Here is a 19698-nt window from a genome sequence, read left to right on the forward strand (position 1 = left end):
CACTACATCTACTGATTCCCCCTTATCTACTCTGAGAGCTGGCAGTGGACATAGTATACCTGATATGAAGGATTACGCTGTTTGGAACTCAGGTCACTCTTCCCAGATGTTGGCAATGACCCCTGATGAATCAGCAGGTGATAGTCAGGGTGCTATTAATAGGTGCTGTTCTTTGTTTTCTTGGGAACCCCGAGTAAGAATTCTGTGCTCTGTCAAGCTGATGTTTCCTTTCCACGCGGAAAATAATAAATGTATTTTCCCTTGCTGATAAGGGCTGTCAGATATTTAATGTATCTGTGAGAAGCTGAATTTATTTGGCACATGGCATAATTGGTGTCTTGGAAGGATCTGGCGACATAAAACTTTAATAGCACTTGTACCACAAGGAGAATGCCTGAAATGCTTAATTTGTTTCTCAGTCCGAGGATTAACACCCTATTGTATTTGTTTAAGATTTAAATATTTGGGGTATTTTCATAATCCAGTACTCAACATGAAGCAGAACTCACAGGAACCACATCTTCGGAAATTGTGGGCCCACATGACATTCATAATGGGTAGTAAACCACAAGCTACCCACCCATGGTTTCCTGAGATGCACTGTTTGCCAGTGAAGGTCCTCACTGGAATTGTTGGATGACAGACTCACTCCCTCTGTACTATCAACTTAAAATAAGACATTAGTCCCTCAGATTAAGAAATGTAAAAGGAACCAGATTTACATACCAGACTGAAGTTTCTTTATTTAATATTTGTAACTGTAAAAGCTTTAACAATGATTAAATTCAATAGAAGCACATAAAATAATAGTACAAAAATGGAAATATTAGGCGATTTGAATATTCATGAAGCAAAGCGCAGTAAAATATTCCTGATTTTCACATTTGCCAGTTGAGAGTATGGATGTTGGATGAGAACAGGGTCAGGTTTGGCTTTGATAACCTCTCTTCCCTACCTATAAACCTCAAATAGTTTGCTAGGACTCATCAAAGAGGAATGACGACTTAGGAAAGGTAGTGAAGGGCTGCTGGCACATCAGTACCATGCCCTGGTATGAGTCTTTGTGAACAGAGAGGAGAAAATGAGTGAATAATAGCAGACGTTATAGACCATTAAATCACCAGCTAGACAATATCATGTACAGCCTAGCTCAATATTTGTAAAGCCAACTGCTGGGTGTGTCTTACTTGCATAATTTTACTTAACAACCAGGACGTGGCTGTCATTGGGACTTTTGAAATAAAGGGCTAGAAATTGCGTAGCGACATGTTTGGGGCGTTAACTTTTGCTGGAGCGCAAAATTATCACCGGGTGCTACCCAATTCCTGCAGACACAAACTTACGGTTTAACGCTCCAGGAGGAAGTGGAGCACTAAATCAGGCACTACAACTTCCCTTGGAGCACTAAATGGAGCAAGAGGGACGGTAGTGGCAGAGCGCTGCACAATGTCCCATGCAGCGCTGCCAGAATCACAGGCTCCTTCCCTCCCTTAAAGGGACTCTTCGACGACAGCATCTGTGATCCGCGACGATCAACCCCAAGCACTCTAACAGAGTGCAGGGCTGATCAATCACGGCATTGGAAAAATTCAAAAATGAGCAGAGAGAGGTGAAAAATTATTTTTGGCCTACCTGACCACCAATGACTTTAATTACCACTCCCCGAGTGGCCAGCTGGCTGTCCTCACAACGCCTCCCGCAGCTGCCATTGTTGATGCCCGGCGATGCTGCAGGGAGCAGAAATGAATTTAGGCTCCGGGGCAGTACCGGGACGCTGTGCATCGGATGACATCACGATCTCCGGGCTGCAGGAGATTGTGGCGTTCAGATTTACCTCCAGTGCGAACCTGCAAGGGAATTTCGTGGACGTTGGTACTTTTGCCGCGCCCGATCAGAAAGCCAGTAGCACCCTGTTATCACTCCCTGGAGGAATTAATGGGAGGTGCAATGGAGGCTAATTTATTTTTATCTCGAATATTTTTTTATTTGGTGCTATTTGATCTGTTCTGTCACATGCAGGTATCTTATGATGGCATGATCTGCCCGTACAGGCGATGCCCACAGGTACAAGGAAACATATTTGGATTATTGGCGTTAGCTGTGGTGACCTATGGTAAGATTGCACTTCCTCTATCCTTTATTTGACTTGTTTTGCTTTGTGATGCTGTAAGGACTATTTTTCAGCTTCAAGAGAAGGCACTTCATTTTTGGTACTTAGTTCTGATTTTGTAAAGCCATCAGCCAGAGTTCCAGCAAAAAGTTTTCTTTTCCTTAATTTTGTTCCCTCCAACATTGTTTCTCACTTCCCCCATCCCCATTAACAGGATCTCTCTCACTTACTCTTTCAACAGTCGCTCTCTTTCTCATCCTGTCTTCAACAAGATCTCAGCCTCTCCCCGCCACCCCCCATCCCATAACAAGGTCTCTTTCTCCCTCCTGAAAATAGTTGCTCTCTCTCTCTCCCCACTCCAAAAGAAATGTGCTTCACATGTTGGGAAAGTGAATTTATAAAATCCACCATTACATTCTGAATTTAAAGGCAGAATTTGATAATGAAACTGAATCCTATATTGCCAGAATATTTTATAAAGGAGCAAATTATTTTATTGAATATAATCCTGCAATTAAATAAATTGGCACAATATAATTCTAAAAGAAACCACCAATATTTGTTCATCGTGCATCTTAAGCTGTTTATTTTGAACTCCTCAGAATCTGAAATCAAGACAATTAATTGCTTTGCCGAAAAGAGTGGGGAGGCATGAATTGGACATATGGCCCCAGTTAGGTGGGCCTGTGACAAGCAAGATCAGGGATAGCAGCGTAGGCCTCCATAGTGGCCCGTGTATCTCAGGGGCGCATGCAGTTCGCAAGCACCCCTGGAATCAGGTGGGCTTGCCCAACCAATCAAAGGAGGGAATCTCCATTCATACTTCTGTATGTACGGAACTCCCATAAGTATGAATGGGGATCACATAAAAAATACCTCTACACATCAAATAATTTTTTTTTTAAATTGCATATTTAAAATTAATTAAACTAGCATTTAATAAAATATTTAAAACATAAATTACATATTTTGGAAAAACAATTTACATGTTTTAAGGGGGCTAAACAGAAACTTACCTTATTGCACAGGATTTTTTAATGTATAAATGATTGGAAAAATGTTATGTTTATGTTTTTTAAAACTCTTACACTTGTAAAAACAGGTCTTACACCGACTTTTATCAGGCATAAGAATTTCATGGGCATTCACTGCACAGAAGTTGGGCAAATAACCTAACTCTCGCCCGCGGAGGCCCATTTCCTTTGGATGTGTTGGATCTATCAAGAGGATTCTTGACAGATCACAAGTTGCTGGTTTTAGTGCACACACAGCGCATGCCTAAACCGGAATTAGTGTGGCCCCTACGGGCGTGTGCACACCTCGTACGCAAATTCAGCCCCAGTATGTCATTGCAGGCACACAAATTTGTTTGGCTCAGTGGGGCAGGTCATTTAGCTGCTGTCTGACCAATAACTGCTTCTAAAATTAAACTTTAATTAATTTTCCGATGGGTTGGTTAATTTTTCCAATGCCTAAAGGTTCTGCCTTCAATGGGAACCAATCCTGGGTTGTTATTACAGTGATGGCATTGGCTTGGGACTATTCAACATGATGCTGAAATGCAACTCCGACATCAGATTTTTATTTTGAATTTCAGGCTACTGTGAAGGTCAATGCAGATTCCTTATTCTACATCGCAGATTCTTCAGATAATCCCACAGTTAGCTATAAAAATGTCTGTGCTTTTCGGGTTGCCTAAAACTGATGAACTTATCAGCATAGCTCCATGCTGAGTTTTGCATAGGTAGGCAAATGAATAGTATTTACAATGCAAGATGGGAAGTTCACTCAGAGACCCAAACATTGGACAATTTGTTGGCAATGTCTGGTTATTCAGAAAGACATTTCGTACCTTGGCATTAGAAAACTTTTTTTTATACTGTGGAGGCTGAAAGGTGAGGTTTTTAAATATCAATATTGAACACCAAGAACCAAGAGAGCAGTAAAAACTGCGAAGGGAGCGTAGCAGTTTCCTGGGTGGTAGGACAGAGTGCATAGAGATTGTGCTTTTAAGTTGCGTTAGATGACCAACCAGAGTGGACTAGCTCTCATAAGTTTTATATTTTGCAACTGTTATGTATGTAAACCTGTAAATACCATGTCTAACCACCAGAGGGCTTATTCCCTGGAGTCCCAAGGGATCCCACAATCCCTTGGGAGTACCTGTATATAACGAGGCCTCACAGGCTGAAGAGGCACTCTGAGATGTGTAATAAAGGACTAAAGTTACACCTTAATTTGAGCTTGCAGTATCTAGTCTGACTCTTTATTCAAGACATAACAACTGGCGACGAGATACAAATGATGAACCCCACCGCAACAATGCAGAAAACCGTGGGCATCCTGGAGAAATTTTTGGAGGGAGATGATTGGGAAACCTTCATGGAGCGACTCGACCAATACTTCGTGGCCAACGAGCTGGAAGGAGAAGGGAACGCTGCTAAACGAAAGGCGATCCTCCTCACTGTTTGCGGGGCACCAACGTATGACCTCATGAAAAATCTGCTTGCTCCAGCGAAACCCACAGACAAGTCGTACGATGAGTTGTGCACACTGGTCTGGGAGCATCTAAACCCGAAGGAAAGCGTTCTGATGGCAAGGTATCGGTTCAAAACGTACAAGAGGTCTGAAGGCCAGGAAGTGGCGAGCTACGTCGCAGAGCTAAGGCACCTTGCAGGACATTGCGAATTTGAAGGACACTTGGAGCACATGCTCAGGGACTTCTTTGTACTTGGCATTGGCCATTAAGTAATACTTCGCAAACTTTTGACTGTAGAGACCCCAACCTTGAGTAAAGCCATAGCGATAGCCCAGGCGTTCATCACCACCAGTGACAGTACCAAACAAATTTCTCAGCACACGAGTGCTGCTGCAAGTATTGTGAACAAAGTAACATTGTTTTTGAATCAAAATGTACAGGGCAGGACTTACACACCTGCAGCTGCACATCCATGGATGACTCAGAGTCCACCATCAAGGGTGGTGAATGCAAGGCCATTAACACCTTGTTGGCGCTGCAGGGGTGATCATCATTTCCATTCAGCCACTTCAAAGGATACATTTTCAAGGGCTGTGGAACAATGGGACATTTCCAACGTATGTGCAGGCGAGCTGCAAACCCTGTTAAACCTGCAAACCACCATGTCGCAGAGGACAGATCCACGGCAGATCACGATGAACCAGAGCCTCAGACCGAGGAGGCAGAGGTATATGGGGTGCACACATTTACCACAAAGTGTCCCCCGATAATGCTGAAGGTTGAATTAAATGGACTCCCAGTGTCCACGCAAACCAGTCCATAATGAGCAAAAAGACTTTCGATAAATTGTGGTGCGGCAAGGCCTCAAGGCCAGTCCTGAGTCCCATTCGTACTAAACTGAGACCGTACACAAAGGAACTGATTCCCGTAATCGGCAGTGTTACCGTAATGGTCTCCTACGATGGAGCGGTGCACGAGTTACCACTCTGGGTGGTACCGGGCGATGGCTCCACGCTGTTCGGCAGGAGCTGGCTGGGAAAGATACGCTGGAACTTGGATGACATCTGAGCGCTTTCGTCCGTCGATGACACTTCATGTGCCCAGATCCTAAACAAGTTCCCCTTGCTGTTCGAATCAGGCATCGGGAAGTTCCAAAGAGCAAAAGTGCAGATCCATTTGATTCCGGGGGCACGACCCATCCATCACAAGGCGAGAGCGGTACCTTACATGATAAGGGAGAGGGTGGAGATCGAGCTGGACCGGCTGCAATGAGAGGGCATCATTTCGCCGATCGAATTCAATGAGTGGGCCAGTCCGATTGTTCCAGTCCTCAAGGGAGACGGCACCGTCAGAATCTGTGGTGATTACAAAGTAACTATCAATCATTTCTCACTGCAGAATCAATACCCACTACCAAGGCAGACGACCTATTTGCGACGCTGGCGGGAGGGAAAACATTCACGAGGCTGGACTTGACCTCGGCCTACATGATGCGGGAGCTGGAGGAATCATCGAAGGGCCTCACCTGCATCAACACGCACAAAGGTCTCTTCATTTACAACAGATGCCTGTTTGGGATTCGATCGGCCGTGGCGATATTCCAGAGGAACATGGAAAGCTTGCTGAAGTCAGTCCCGCGCACCGTGGTCTTCCAGGACGACATCTTGGCTACAGGTCGGGACACCATCGAGCACCCGCAGAACCTGGAGGAGGTTCTTAGTTGGCTTAATCGTGTGGGGTTCAGGTTAAAATGCTCGAGGTACGTTTTTTTGGCGCTTGATGTGGAGTTTCTGGGGAGAAGAATCGTGGAGGAGGGCATCAGGCCCACCGATTCGAAGACGGAGGCATTAAGAACGCACCGAGACCACAGAATGTGATGGAGCTGCGGTCATTTCTCGAACTCCTGAACTATTTTGGTAACTTCTTACAGGGCCTTAGCACATTGTTAGAACCCCTGCACTCTTTACTGCATAAAGGACATGAATGGGTATGCGGTAAAAGCCAAGAAAATGCCTTTGAGAAAGCTTGGAAGCTGTTATATTCAAACAAATTGCTTGTGTTGTACGATCCATGTAAACGTTTGGTGCTAGCATGTGATGCGTCATTGTACGGGGTCGGGTCTGTATTACAACAACCTAATGAATTTGCGAAATTGCAACCGTTGCTTATGCATCCAGAAGTCAGTCTAAGGCCGAGAGGGCCTACAGTATGATCAAAAAAGAAGCGTTAGCGTGTGTTTACTGGGTAAAGAAAATGCATCAATATCTGTTCGGGCTCAAATTTGAATTGGAAACCGACCACAAGCCGCTGATATCCCTCTTTTCTGAAAGCAAAGGGATGAATATGAATGCATCGGCCCGCATCCAGAGATGGACGCTCACGGTGTCCGCATACAACTATGCATCTGCCACAGGCCAGGCACAGAAAACTGTGCCGATGCTCTCAGTAGGCTGCCATTGTCCACCACAGGGGTGGAGATGGCACAGCCCGCAGATTTAGTCATGGTAATGGAAGCATTCAAGAGTGAGCAATCACCTGTTAGCACCCGACAGATTAGAACCTGGACGAGCCATGACCCCTTACTGTCCTTCGTAAAAAACTGTGTGCTCCGCGGGAGTTGGTCTAGTGTCCCGTTAGAGATGCAGGAAGAAATAAAGCCATACCAGCGGCGCAAAGATGAAATGTTTATACAGGCAGACTGCCTCCTTTGGGGTAATCGGGTAGTGGTGCCACAAAAAGGTAGGGACACCTTCATTAGTGATCTCCACAGCACCCACCCAAGCATCATAATGATGAAAGCGATAGCCAGATCCCACGTGTGGTGGCCCGGTATCGATGCAGACTTAGAGTCCTACATGCACAAATGTAATACATGTTCATAGTTAATCAATGCACCCAGGGAGGCGCCACTAAGTTTATGGTCCTGGTCCTCCAAACCGTGGTTTAGCGTCCATGTCAACTATGCAGGCCCATTCTTGGGAAAAATGTTCTTAGTGGTAGTAGATGCATATTCCAAATGGATTGAATGTGTGATAATTTCGGCAAGCACGTCCTCTATCACCATTGAAAGCCTACGGGCCATGTTTGCCACGCACAGCTTGCCTGATGTCCTTGTAAGTGACAATGGGCTGTGCTTTACCAGTGCCGAGTTTAAGGAGTTTATGGCCCGCAATGGGATCAAATATGTCACATCTGCTCCGTTTAAACCAGCGTCCAACGGTCAGGCAGAATGAGCATTTCAAATAATCAAGCAGAGCTTGAAAATGATAACTGAAGGCTCACTGCAGATTCGCTTATCCTGAGTCCTGCTTAGTTACTGCACAAGGCACTACTCGCTCACTGGGGTCCCTCCCACTGAACTGCTCATGAAAAGGGCACTTAAGACAAGGATCTCATTAGTACACCCTGATCTACACGAACAGGTAGAGAGCAGGCGGCTGCAAAAGAATACATATCATGATCGCGCAAATGTGTCACGCGAAATTGAGATAAATGATCCTGTATTTGTGTTGAACTCTGGACAAGGTCCCAAGTGGCTGTTTTGTCTAAAGAGGGGAGTAGGGTGTTTGTGGTCAAATTCTCAAATGGACTCACCTGCAGGAAACACTTGGACCAAACCAAACTCAGACGTTCGGATTATCCAGAACAACCCACAATAGACTCCACCTTTTTCGACCCTCCATCACACACATAAGTGGCAACCGACCCAACAGTTGTCCACAAAGCAGAACCCATCACCCGCAGCAGCCCAGCAGGACTCACCACCCCCAGCAGCCCAGCACGGCCAGCAGCGCAGCAGCCCAGCGAGGGTCCAAAAAATGACTCACCAAAACCAGCATTCGCACCGAGACGATCAACCAGGGAAAGGAAGGTCCCAGATCGACTCACCTTGTAAATAGTTACACTATTGACTTTGGGGGGGGGGGGGGGGATGGGAGTGTTGTTAATGATGTAAACCTGTAAATACCATGTCTAACCACCAGAGGGCTTATCCCCTGCAGTCCCAAGGGATCCCACAATCCCTTGGGAGCACCTATATATAAGGAGGCCTCACAGGCTGGAGAGGCAATCTGAGATCTGCAATAAAGGACTACGGTCACACCTTACTTTGAGCTTGCAGTATCTTGTCTGACTCTTTATTCAAGACATAGCAGTAACAGTATCTGAACAGATGTTGTTCTGTTTGTACTAATCAGCTCTCATTAATTTCATTAATACAAAAGCAAAATTCTGCCAATGCTGTCACTGACCTCATCTCCTCTGGAAATCTTCCCTCCACGGCTTCCAACCTCATAGTCCCCCTATCCCGCACAGTCTGCTTCTACCTCCTTCCCAAGATCCACAATCAGGACTGCCTGGTAGACCCATTGTTTCAGCCTGTTCTTGCCCCATGGAACTTATTTCTTCCTATCTTGTCAAATCCCTTCCCATCTATGACTCTCCGATGTCTGCCATTTTAACAGTTTCCAGTTTCCTGGCCCTAACCATCTCCTTTTCACTCTGGACATCCAATCCCTCTGCACCTTCATCCCCCACCAGGAAGGTCTGAAGGCCTTTGCTTTATTCTTGAACGGAAGTCCAACCAGGCCCCATCCATTATCACCCTCCTCCACCTGGCTGAACTTGTTCTTACATTGAACAACTCCTTACATTTGACTCCTCTCACTTCCTCCAAATAAAAGGTGTTACTATGGGAACCCATTTAGGTCCGAGCTATGTCTGCTTTTTCTAGGATATATGGATCATTCTTTGTTCCAGTCCAACTCAGGTCATCTCCCTCACCTCTTTTTCTGGTACATTGATGTCTGTATCGGTGCTAATTCCTGCTCTCATCCTGAACCAGAAAATGTTATTAACTTTGCTTCCAATTTCCTCATCTCCCAATTTCCTTCACTTGATCCATCTCCGACTCTTCTCTTCCCTTCCTCAACTTCTCTATCTACAGGGATAAGCTGTCGACCAATATCTACTATAAACCTCCTGACTCCCACAGCTACCTGGATTACACTTCCTCCTGCCCCGCTTCCGATAAGGACTTTATTCCATTCTACCAGTTTCTCCATCCCCGCCACATCTGTTTTGATGATACCATCTTCCATACTAGTACTTCCGATATGTCTTCATTTTTCCTCATCCGAGGATTCCCCTCCACCGTGGTTGACAGGGCTCTTGACTGTGTCCATCCCAATTCCCGTACTTCTGCTCTCATCCATTCCCCTCTCTCCCAGAACTACGATCGGGTTTCCCTGATACATAGAATCATAGAAGAAGAAGAAGAAGAATCATAGAAATATACAGCACAGAAGTAGGACATTCGGCCCATTGCATCTTTGCCAGCCGAAAAAGAGCTAGCCAGCCTAATTCAATTTTCCAGCTCCTGGTCTGTAGCCTCGCAGGTTACAACAGTTCAAGTGCATATCCAAGTACTTTAAATCTGATGAGGGTTTCTGCCTTTACCATCCTTTCAGGCAGTGAGATCCAGACGCCTACCACCCTCTGGTGGGTGAAATAAAATCCCCTCAACCACCCTCTAATTCTTCTGAAATTACTTTAAATCTATGCCCCCTGGTTATTGACCTCTCTGCGAAGAGAAATAGATCTTTTTCTAGCGACAAAAGCAAAATACTGCGGATGCTGGAAATACTCAGCAGGTCAGGCATCTATGGAGAGAGAAACAGAGTTAATGTTTCAGGTTGATGACCTTTCATCAGAAGTGAAAAAAGTTAAAGATAAAACAGGTTTTAAGCAAGTGCAGAGGCAAGGAAAGGGGAGAGGGATGAAAGAACAAAGGTGAAGGTGAAGGTATGTGATAGGATGGAAGACACCATCATCCCTTTCATCTTTTAATCTCTCTTGCCTTCCACCCTATCATAGAATTTTTTTTTAGTTCTGATGAAAGGTCATTGACCTGAAACGTTAACTCTGTTTCTCCCTTCTGATCCATTCTATCTAGGCCCCTCATAATTTTATACACCTCAATTAAACCTCCCCTCAACCTCCTCTGTTCCAAAACAACCCCAGCTTATCCAAACCTTCCTCATAGCTAAAATTCTCCAGTCCTGGCAACATTCTCGTAAATCTTCCCTGTACCCTCTCTAGTGCAATCATATCTTTCCTGTAATGTGTGACCAGAACTGTAGGCAGTACTCTGGATGTGGCATAACTAGTGTTTTATATAGTTCTAACATAACCTCCCTGATCGTATGTTCTATGCCTCGGCTAATAACGGAAAGTATCTCTTGTTCTCACCTTACATCCCACCGGCCTCCACAATCAACGGATCATCCTCCGCCATTTCCACCACCTCCAGCATGATGCCATCACCAAAACACAACTTCCTCTGCCCTCCCCCTTTCAGCATTCTGAAGGGACTAGTCTCTCTGTGACACCCTGGCCTACTCTTCAATCACCCCCAGCACCCTCTTCCCACGGCATCTTCCTGTACAAGTGCAGCAGATGCAACACCTGCCTTTTTACCTCCTCCCTCCTCACTGTCCAGGGTCCCAAACACTCCTTCTAGGTGAAACAGCGATTTACTTGTACTTCTTTCAATTTAGTATACAGTATTTGTTTCTCACAATGCGGTCCCCTCTACATTGGGGAGACCAAATGCAGATTGGGTGATCACTTTGCGGAACACCTCCATTTAATGTGTAAGCGTGACCCTGAGCTTCTGGTCGCTTGTCATTTTAGCTAACTGCCCCAGTCCCACTCTGACCTCTCTGTCCTCGACCTCCTTCGCTGTTCCAATGAAGTTCAACACAAGCTCAAGGAACAACACATTGGGCCTAAAATTCCAGCCTCACCAAGTCCGTATGAAGTGCGCACAGACCGGGCGATGCCTCGCAAAGGCTGTTTTTTGGGGCGCAATGCGCATGTGCCGAAAACGGGCTTTTCCGATTTGTCAAAGATTTCTCTTGACAGATCCTCTGCATCACCGGGAGAAGGACATCCGCGTGGCGGAGATTGGGCTATTTGCCCAACTCATGCCCAGCAAATGTCCTTTAAACTTTTACGCGTGTTGAAAACAGGCGCAAAGCCTACATTTACCAGTGTAAGAGTTTTTAAAAATATAAAAATTTAATTTAAATACACAATTTTGTCATAGAAACATAAGAACATAAGAAATAGGAGCATAGGAGCAGGAGTGGGCCATTTGGACCCTCAAGCCTGCTCCGCCATTTAATAAGATCATAGCTGATCTGATCATGGACTCAGCCCCACTTCCCTGCCTGCTCCCTAGATCCGTTTGTTCCCTTATTGCTTAAAAATCTGTCTATCGCTGCCTTAAATATATTCAATGACCCAGCCTCCACAACTCACAGGGGCAGAGAATTCCACAGATTTACATCCAGCTGAGAGAAGAAATTCCTCCTCAACTCAGTTTTAAATGGGCGGCCCCTTATTCTGAGACTATGCCTCTTAGTTCTAGTTTCCCCTCTGAGTGGAAATATCCTCACTGCATCCACCTTGTCAAGCCCCCTCATTATCTTATATGTTTCGGTAAGATCACCTCTCATTCTTCTGAACTCCAATGAGTATAGGCCCAACCTACTCAACCTATCTTCATAAGTCAACCCCCTCATCTCTGGAATCAATCTAGTGAACCTTTTCTGAACTGTATCCAATGCAAGTATATCCTTTCTTAAATATGGAGACCAAAACTGTACGCAGTACTCCAGGTGTGGCCTCACCAATACCCTGTACAGTTGTAGCAGGACTTCTCTGCTTTTATACTCTATCCCCCTTGCAATAAAGGCCAGCATTCCATTTGCCTTCCTGATTATTTGCTGAACCTGCAGACTAACTTTTTGTGTTTCATGCACAAGGACCACCAGGTCCTTCTGTATTACAGCATTTTGCAATTTTTCTCCATTTAAATTATAATTTGCTTTTCTATTCTTTCTGCCAAAGTGGATAACCTCACATTTTCCCACATTATACTCCATCTGCCAACTTTTTGCCCACTCACTTAGCCTGTCTATATCCCTTTGCAGATTTTTTGTGTCCTCCTCATAATTTACTTTCCCACCCATCTTTGTATCATCAGCAAACTTGCTGGCATTACACTCGGTCCCTTCATCCAAGTCATTAGTGTAGATTGTAAATAGTTGAGGCCCCAGCATCGATCCCTGCAGCACCCCACTAGTTACCGTTAGCCAATCGGAAAATGATCCATTTATTCCAACTCTCTGTTTTCTGTTAGTTAGCCAATCCTCTATTCATGCTAATATATTACCCCCCAGTCCCATTAACTTTTATCTTGTGCAGTAACCTTTTATGTGGCACCTTATCAAATGCTTTCTGGAAATCCAAATACACCGCATCCACTGGTTCCCCTTTATCCACCCGGCTCCTTACATCCTAAAACAATTCCAGCCAATTTGTCAAACATGATTTCCCTTTCATAAAACCATGCTGACTCTGCTTGATTGAATCATGCTTTTTCAAATGTCCTGCTACTGTTTCCTTAATAATGGACTCCAGCATTTTCCCAACGACAGATTTTGGGCTAACTGGTCTGAAGTTTCCTGCTTTCTGTCTGCCTCTTTTTTTAAACAGGGGCATTACATTTGCGGTTTTCCAATCCGCTGGGACCTTTCCAGAATCCAGGGAATTTTGGTAAATTATAACCAATGCATCCACTATCTTTGCAGCCACTTCTTTTAAGACCCTAGGATGCAAGCCATTAGGTCCAGGGGACTTGTCCACCTTTAGCCCCATTATTTTACCGAGTACTACTTCTTTAGTGATAGTGATTGTTTTAATTTCCTCCCTCCCTATAGCCCCTTGATTATCCACTATTGGATGTTCTTAGGGTCTTCTACCGTGAAGCCCGATACAAAACATTTGGTCAAAGTCTCTGCCATTTCCCTGTTCCCCATTATTAATTACTGTATCCTCTAAGGGACCTACATTTACTTTAGCCACTCTTTTCCTTCTTATATACCTATAGAAATTCTTACTATCTGATTTTAGATTTCGTGCTAGTTTACTTTCATAATGTATCTTCCCTTTCCTTATTATTTTTTTCGTCGTTCTTTGTTGGTTTTTAAACATTTCCCAATCCTCTGGCCTCTCAATATTTTGGCCACTTTGTATGTCGTTGTTTTCAATTTGATACTATCCATTATTTCCTTTGTTAGCCACGGATGGTTATCCCTTCTCTTACAGTCTTTCCTTCTCATTGGAATATATTTTTGTTGAGAATTATGAAATATCTCCTTAAATGTCCGCCACTGCTCATCAACCTTCCTATACTTTAATCTATTTTCCCAGTCCACTTTAGCCAACTCTGCCTTCATACCTTTGTAGTTTCCTTTATTTAAGCTTTGGACACTGGTTTGGCTTAGGACAACTTTCTCATCCTCCAACTGAATTTGAAATTCAACAAGTTATGATCACTCATTCCAAGAGGATCCTTTACAAGGAGATCGTTGATTAATTCTGCCTCATTACACAGGACCAGATCTAAGATAGCCTGCTCCCTGGTTGGTTCCGCAACATACTGTTCAAGGAAACTATCCCGGATGCACTCGATGAACTCTTCCTCAAAGCTATCCTGGCCAATTTGATTTGTCCAATTAATATGAAGGTTAAAATCACCCATGATTATTGCCATTCCTTTTTTACAAGCTTCCATTATTCTTGATTTATACTCCATCCAACAGTGTAGCTACTTTTAGGGGGCCTATAGACGATGCCCACCAGTGACTTTTTCCCCTTATTATTCCTTATCTCCACCCAAACTGATTCAACATCTTGCTCTTTTGAGCCAATATCATTTCTCACTATCACACTGATCTCAGCCTTTACGAACAGAGCTACTCCACCTCCTTTTCCTTTCTATCTGTCCTTCCGAATTGTCAAATATCCCTGAATATTTAGTTCCCAGCCTTGGTCACCTTGCTCTCTGTACTAGCTATCAGATCATACCCATTTATTATTTGTGCCGTCAACTCATCTAATTTTGTTACGAATGCTGCGTGCATTCTTATAAAGAGCTTTTACATTTTTTTTTAACATATTTTCCTGTCCATTAAGGTAAGTTTATTTTTAACACTATTAAAACACTAATAAAAATTGCAAAAAATATTTTTTTTTCCACAACATTCAATTACATTTAATTTCAATTAATTTTAAATAGGTAAAATGTTTTATTTATTATGATGTGTTTGGGTGTTTTAGGGGGTTTTCTCGATTGAACTCGTACAAACGGCGTTCCCATTTTTATCAATGAGCATACTGCATCGTGATTGGTGCTCCAGGCCCACGTGACTCTGGAATGCACATATGTACCTCGAAGACAGGTGCCCATGCGCTGTGCAGCAAATCTAGGCCTCCGACCGGGATTTTACGTTCCTCCAAGACCACCAGGTACTTTCGTAGAGTTTTTTCCTGTTGGAGGTGTACGAAGAAAGCCTCCAACCTCAATTTTAGGCCCATTATTTTTCCATGTGGCACTTTACAGGCTTTCGGACTCAATATTAAGTTCAACAATTTCAGATCATAACCACTGCTCCAATTTTTTCGGACTGTAATGATTCTGCTGTTGTCATTTACACCTCCTGTAAACCCATCTTTGGTTTCTTTACTTATCCCATTACCACCCCGATTTGCCTTACACCATCATCCCTTTTGTCATTTAATCTCTCCTGCCTTCCATCATATTACAGACCTTCCCTTTTGTTCTTTCCTCCCCTCCCACTTTCCCTGCCTCTGTACTTGCTTAAAATCTGTTACATCTGTAACATTTTCCAGTTCTGATGAAAGGTCATCGATCTGAAACTTTCACTCTGTTTCTCTCTCCGCTGATACTACTTGACTTGCTGAGTATTTTCAGCATTTCTGTTTGTATTTCATCAATATCATTGTTCTGTATGTTTTACTTACAATGGAATAAAGCAATTCATGATACAAACCATACTTCAGCTCATCCAGCGTTCACTCAGTTTATTTTTGGAGAAATTGAATGAGTACATGTGCGTAAGATGTGGAAAATCATTCTGGTTTCACTGTTACACTTCCCGGTTTTGCTACCGCACCAATAGATAAAGGGCAATAGGAGTCAATTCCCGTAAGAAGTGGGTGACCAGACTGCTTATGGGAGCGAATGGCACCACTGAACCTGAGAAGCTTTCTGTGGCAGACCTGAATTTGTAACAGCGTACAACAGCAGCCTGTGGAAGCTTGTCCTCCAGTGTTTCCCTCCACCCTGTGGGGAAGTGTTTGGTCTCTAGTCAGTCTTTCTCCGATAATGGAATGTATAAATTCAGGAGCTTTGTGTGGGGAGTCACAGGCACCAACCTACATTATGGCAGTTTATGGTGCAGTGTGCCACACCACTGTTGCTACCTGAATGTAAGGTGCTGTTTAAATAACATTTGACCTACTTGTTGTAGTTTATCACCTCTTAGTTTGCCATATGATAGACTGTAACCTCAGGCTAAATGTGCTGCCTACCTTTGTTCATCCATTGTACTTCAGTTTGCTTTTCCCTCCAGATCATTTCATGCAACGCTATAAATAGCCATGCATTTCTGAATAATTATTGACATATAAAACTCAAGGCTTTCTTCCTTTACAGAAATTCTGATGTTAGAAGGAGCACATGGTTGGACATACCATTATTCCAATAAATCCGTGAGCTGGAAGTCTGCAAGGCACTTCTGTCGATCTAAGTACACTGACATGGTGGCGATACAAAATATGGAGGAAAACAAGTACCTGAATAAATATTTGCCAAAAGCAGACACCCACGTCTGGATTGGTTTGAGGAAGATAGAAGGTATCTGGACCTGGATTGGAACGAATCGGGCATCGGAAGATTTTGTTATGAACTGGGCTCCTGGTGAACCCAACAATGGAAAGAACACTGAAGAGTGTGTGGAAATGTATATAAAGAGAATTCCGGATGCAGGAAAATGGAATGATGAGCCCTGCCTTAAAAAGAAAAGGCCACTGTGTTACAATGGTAACTTTAAACATTATTAGCCATAAGAAAGAACTTGCACTTATAGCTCGAGGTCCATATCACTTCCACATGACATCACAAAGGGCTTTACAATCAATGAATTATTTTTGAAGTGCAGTCATTATTGTTATGCAGGAGGACACAGCAAAGTCCCACAACAAGCAAATAAATGAAGGTAGAGGTTAAACCTCCCTTATCCAGAACCCTCAGGAGCTGGCCTGTTCTGGATAAGGGATTTTTCCGAACGAGGGGTGGCCATGTTAAATTGGATGGTACAGGTACTGAGCCAGGGGATATCGGGGTGGGCTGGCTTGGGGCTGGGAGTGCGGCAGAGAGATCATGGGGGAGGGGGGGAGGGCGGTGGATCGCGGGGTCAGGCCAGCGATTGCGGGAGTCGGCAGCGAAGAAGGACTTCAATTTGTTCATGTCGGTGTTCTGTGCGTGTACCAGCCGGTGGCCGGGAATCATTCTGGACGAGGGGTGGTTCCGGATAAGGGAGTTCTGGATAAGGGAGGTTCAACCTGTATAAGATTCCTCCTTGGATCAACTCATCTATGAGATTTGAAGGGTATATTGGTTGAGGTCAACTCCCTGCTCTTCTTCGAATAGTGCCGTGGGATCTTTTGCATGCACCCAAATAGGCAGACAGGGTCAAGTTTAACAACTCACCTGAAAAAGGAGCCGTTCTGCAGCAGTCTTTTAGAACGGCATAGAAGTGATGGCCTAGATTATATGTTCAGGCCTGTGATGCAGTTTGAATCCACAACTTCTGACTCAGAGGCAACAGTGCTACCAATTAAACCAAACTTGATGAGGTGGAATGAAAAAGCATAAACTGGAAATCTGAAATGAAAACAGAAATGCTGCACAGCAGGTCAGCCAATTTCTGAAAAAAAGAAAGATAGGTTAATTTTCAGTGGGCTGCACATAAACAGGCCATTTGCCCCAACCAGTCCATGCTGGTGTTTATGCTCCACTCGAGCCTCTTCCTATGTTTCCTCATCTAACCCTATCAGCATAACCCTCTATCCCCTTCTCCTTCATATTCTTATCTAGCCTCCCCTTAAATGCTTCTATGCTATTCGTTTCAAACCACTCACTCCCTGTGGTTGCAAGTTCCACATTCTCCCCACTCTGGGTGAAGAAGTTTCTTCTGAATTCCCAATGTGATTTCTTGGTGACTATCTTATATTGATGGTCTCGCGTTTTGCTGTTCCCCATAAGTGGAAACACTCTCTCTGTGTCTACCCTATCAAAACCTTTTATAATTTTAAAGATTTCTATTAAATCACCCCTCAGACTTCTCTTTGCAAGAGAAAAGGGGGACGAAATCATTGCCTGCCAGAAAGCTGGTGCACATTCTATTTTTTTTAAGCTTTTACCGTCGGGTCCGATGAGGCAGGCTCTTGATCGATTTTCATCTGTTTGTCCTTTGTTTTGGAGCGGACCGGAAGCCGGTCATAATGGGGGCAGAAGTATAGTGGTAAGTGCTGGTGGGGGGCGGAAGTAGGGGAGGGATGGATTCCCTGCCACTGTCACTCAGCAGAGCGGTGGCGACGTCATTGCTTGTCTGCATCACCACATATCTCCCCTGCATTATACGGGAAATAATTGGCGAATATTTAGCATCGGCTACTGGGCCACCAGAAGTCGGCCGGCCAAAAAAAAAATGGCGGCCACAGCAGTGGGCCCTCGCCTTTAATGGCCGCCACACAGTGAGAAGAGAAGGTGCACCAACAGTAAAAGCTGGCCGGGGCACCGATCGGCAGGGATTCGATTTTTCGGGCTGAATATGGACGGAGATAGGTCGTCTCAGCGGTGCGCACATTGATGACGCACTTACGGCCGTTCGGCAATGGCGGAGCGGAAATGGGGACTACCAGAAAAAAAACCCTGCCTAATTTAGCTTGCGGCAGCCATTCGACCAAAATGACGTAAACGGGCCTTATTTGGACCCTGTATTTCGGCCCCAATAGGTATAATCTCACATTTCTGGTATCATCCTCATAAATCTTTTTTGCACCCTCTCTTGTGCTTCTACATCCTTTTTATAATACGGTGACTAGAATTGTACAGAGTCCTTCAAGTGTGCTCTAACCCAGGTTCGATAAAAGTTTAGCATAACTTCTCTACTTTTCAATTCTATCTCTCTAGAAATAAACCCCAGTGCTTGGTTTGCTTTTTTTATGGCCTTATTAACCTGCATCTTTTAGTGATTTGTGTATTTGTACTCCGAGATACCTTTGCTCTTCTACTCCAATTAGATTCTTATTTTCCAAGTAATATGTGACTTTATTTTTCTTGACAAAATGGTGGGGAAATTATTGGAAAAAATCCTGAGGGTCAGGATAAATCTTCATTTGGAAAGACATGGATTAATCATGGACAGTCAGCATGGATTTGTTAAGGCAAGGTTGTGTCTGACTAACTTGATTGAATTTTTCGAGGAGGTAACCAGGAGGGACGATGAGGGTTGTGTGTATGATGTAGTGTATGTGGATTTTAGCAAAGCTTTTGATAAGGTCCCACATGACAGACTGGTCACGAAAGTAAAAGCGCATGGGATCTAGGGCAAAGTGGCAAGTTGGATCCAAAATTGGCTCAGAGGCAGGAAGCAAAGGGTAATAGTTGATGGGTGTTTTTGTGACTGGATGGCTGTTTCCAATGGGATTCTGCAGGGCTCCGTGCTGGGTCTCTTGCTCTTTTTTTGATATGTATCAATGACTTAGATCTGAATGTTGGGGGTATGATTAAGAAGTTTACAGATGATACTAAAATCAGCTGTACAGCTGATAATGAAGAAGAAAGCTGCGGATTGCAGGAAGATATCAATGTATTCGTCAGGTGGGCAGAACAGTGGCAACTGGAATTCAATCCAGATAAGTGTGAGGCAATGCATTTGGGGAGGTCTGGCAAGGGAATACACATTAAATGGTATAACACTGAAAAGTGTAGAGGAACAAAGGGACCTTGGAGTGCGTCCACAGATCCCTGACGGTAGCAGGCCAGGTAGATAAAGATGGTTGAGAAGGCATATGGAATACTTGCCTTTATTAGTCGAGGCATGGAATACAAGAGCAAGGAGATTATGCTTGAACTGTATAAAACATTGGTTAGGCCGCAGCTGGAGTACTG

The 19698-nt window shown here is 44.1% G+C and overlaps 1 protein-coding gene across 4 annotated transcripts in view; it reads left to right on the forward strand.

The window, feature by feature from the left end:
- The window catches only part of LOC139268663 (P-selectin-like), a 93800-nt gene that overhangs the window by 6075 nt on the left and 68027 nt on the right, over nucleotides 1–19698 (forward strand). For all 4 annotated transcript variants that reach the window (XM_070887186.1, XM_070887187.1, XM_070887189.1 and 1 more), the window contains exons 2-3: nucleotides 2020–2113; nucleotides 16177–16563. In XM_070887186.1, the coding sequence (XP_070743287.1) occupies nucleotides 2020–2113; nucleotides 16177–16563 (481 nt within the window). The remainder of the gene's footprint in view (nucleotides 1–2019; nucleotides 2114–16176; nucleotides 16564–19698) is intronic.

This window comes from Pristiophorus japonicus, chromosome 8, assembly GCF_044704955.1.
Source record: "Pristiophorus japonicus isolate sPriJap1 chromosome 8, sPriJap1.hap1, whole genome shotgun sequence".
In the NCBI taxonomy this organism is placed as follows: Eukaryota; Metazoa; Chordata; class Chondrichthyes; family Pristiophoridae; genus Pristiophorus; species Pristiophorus japonicus.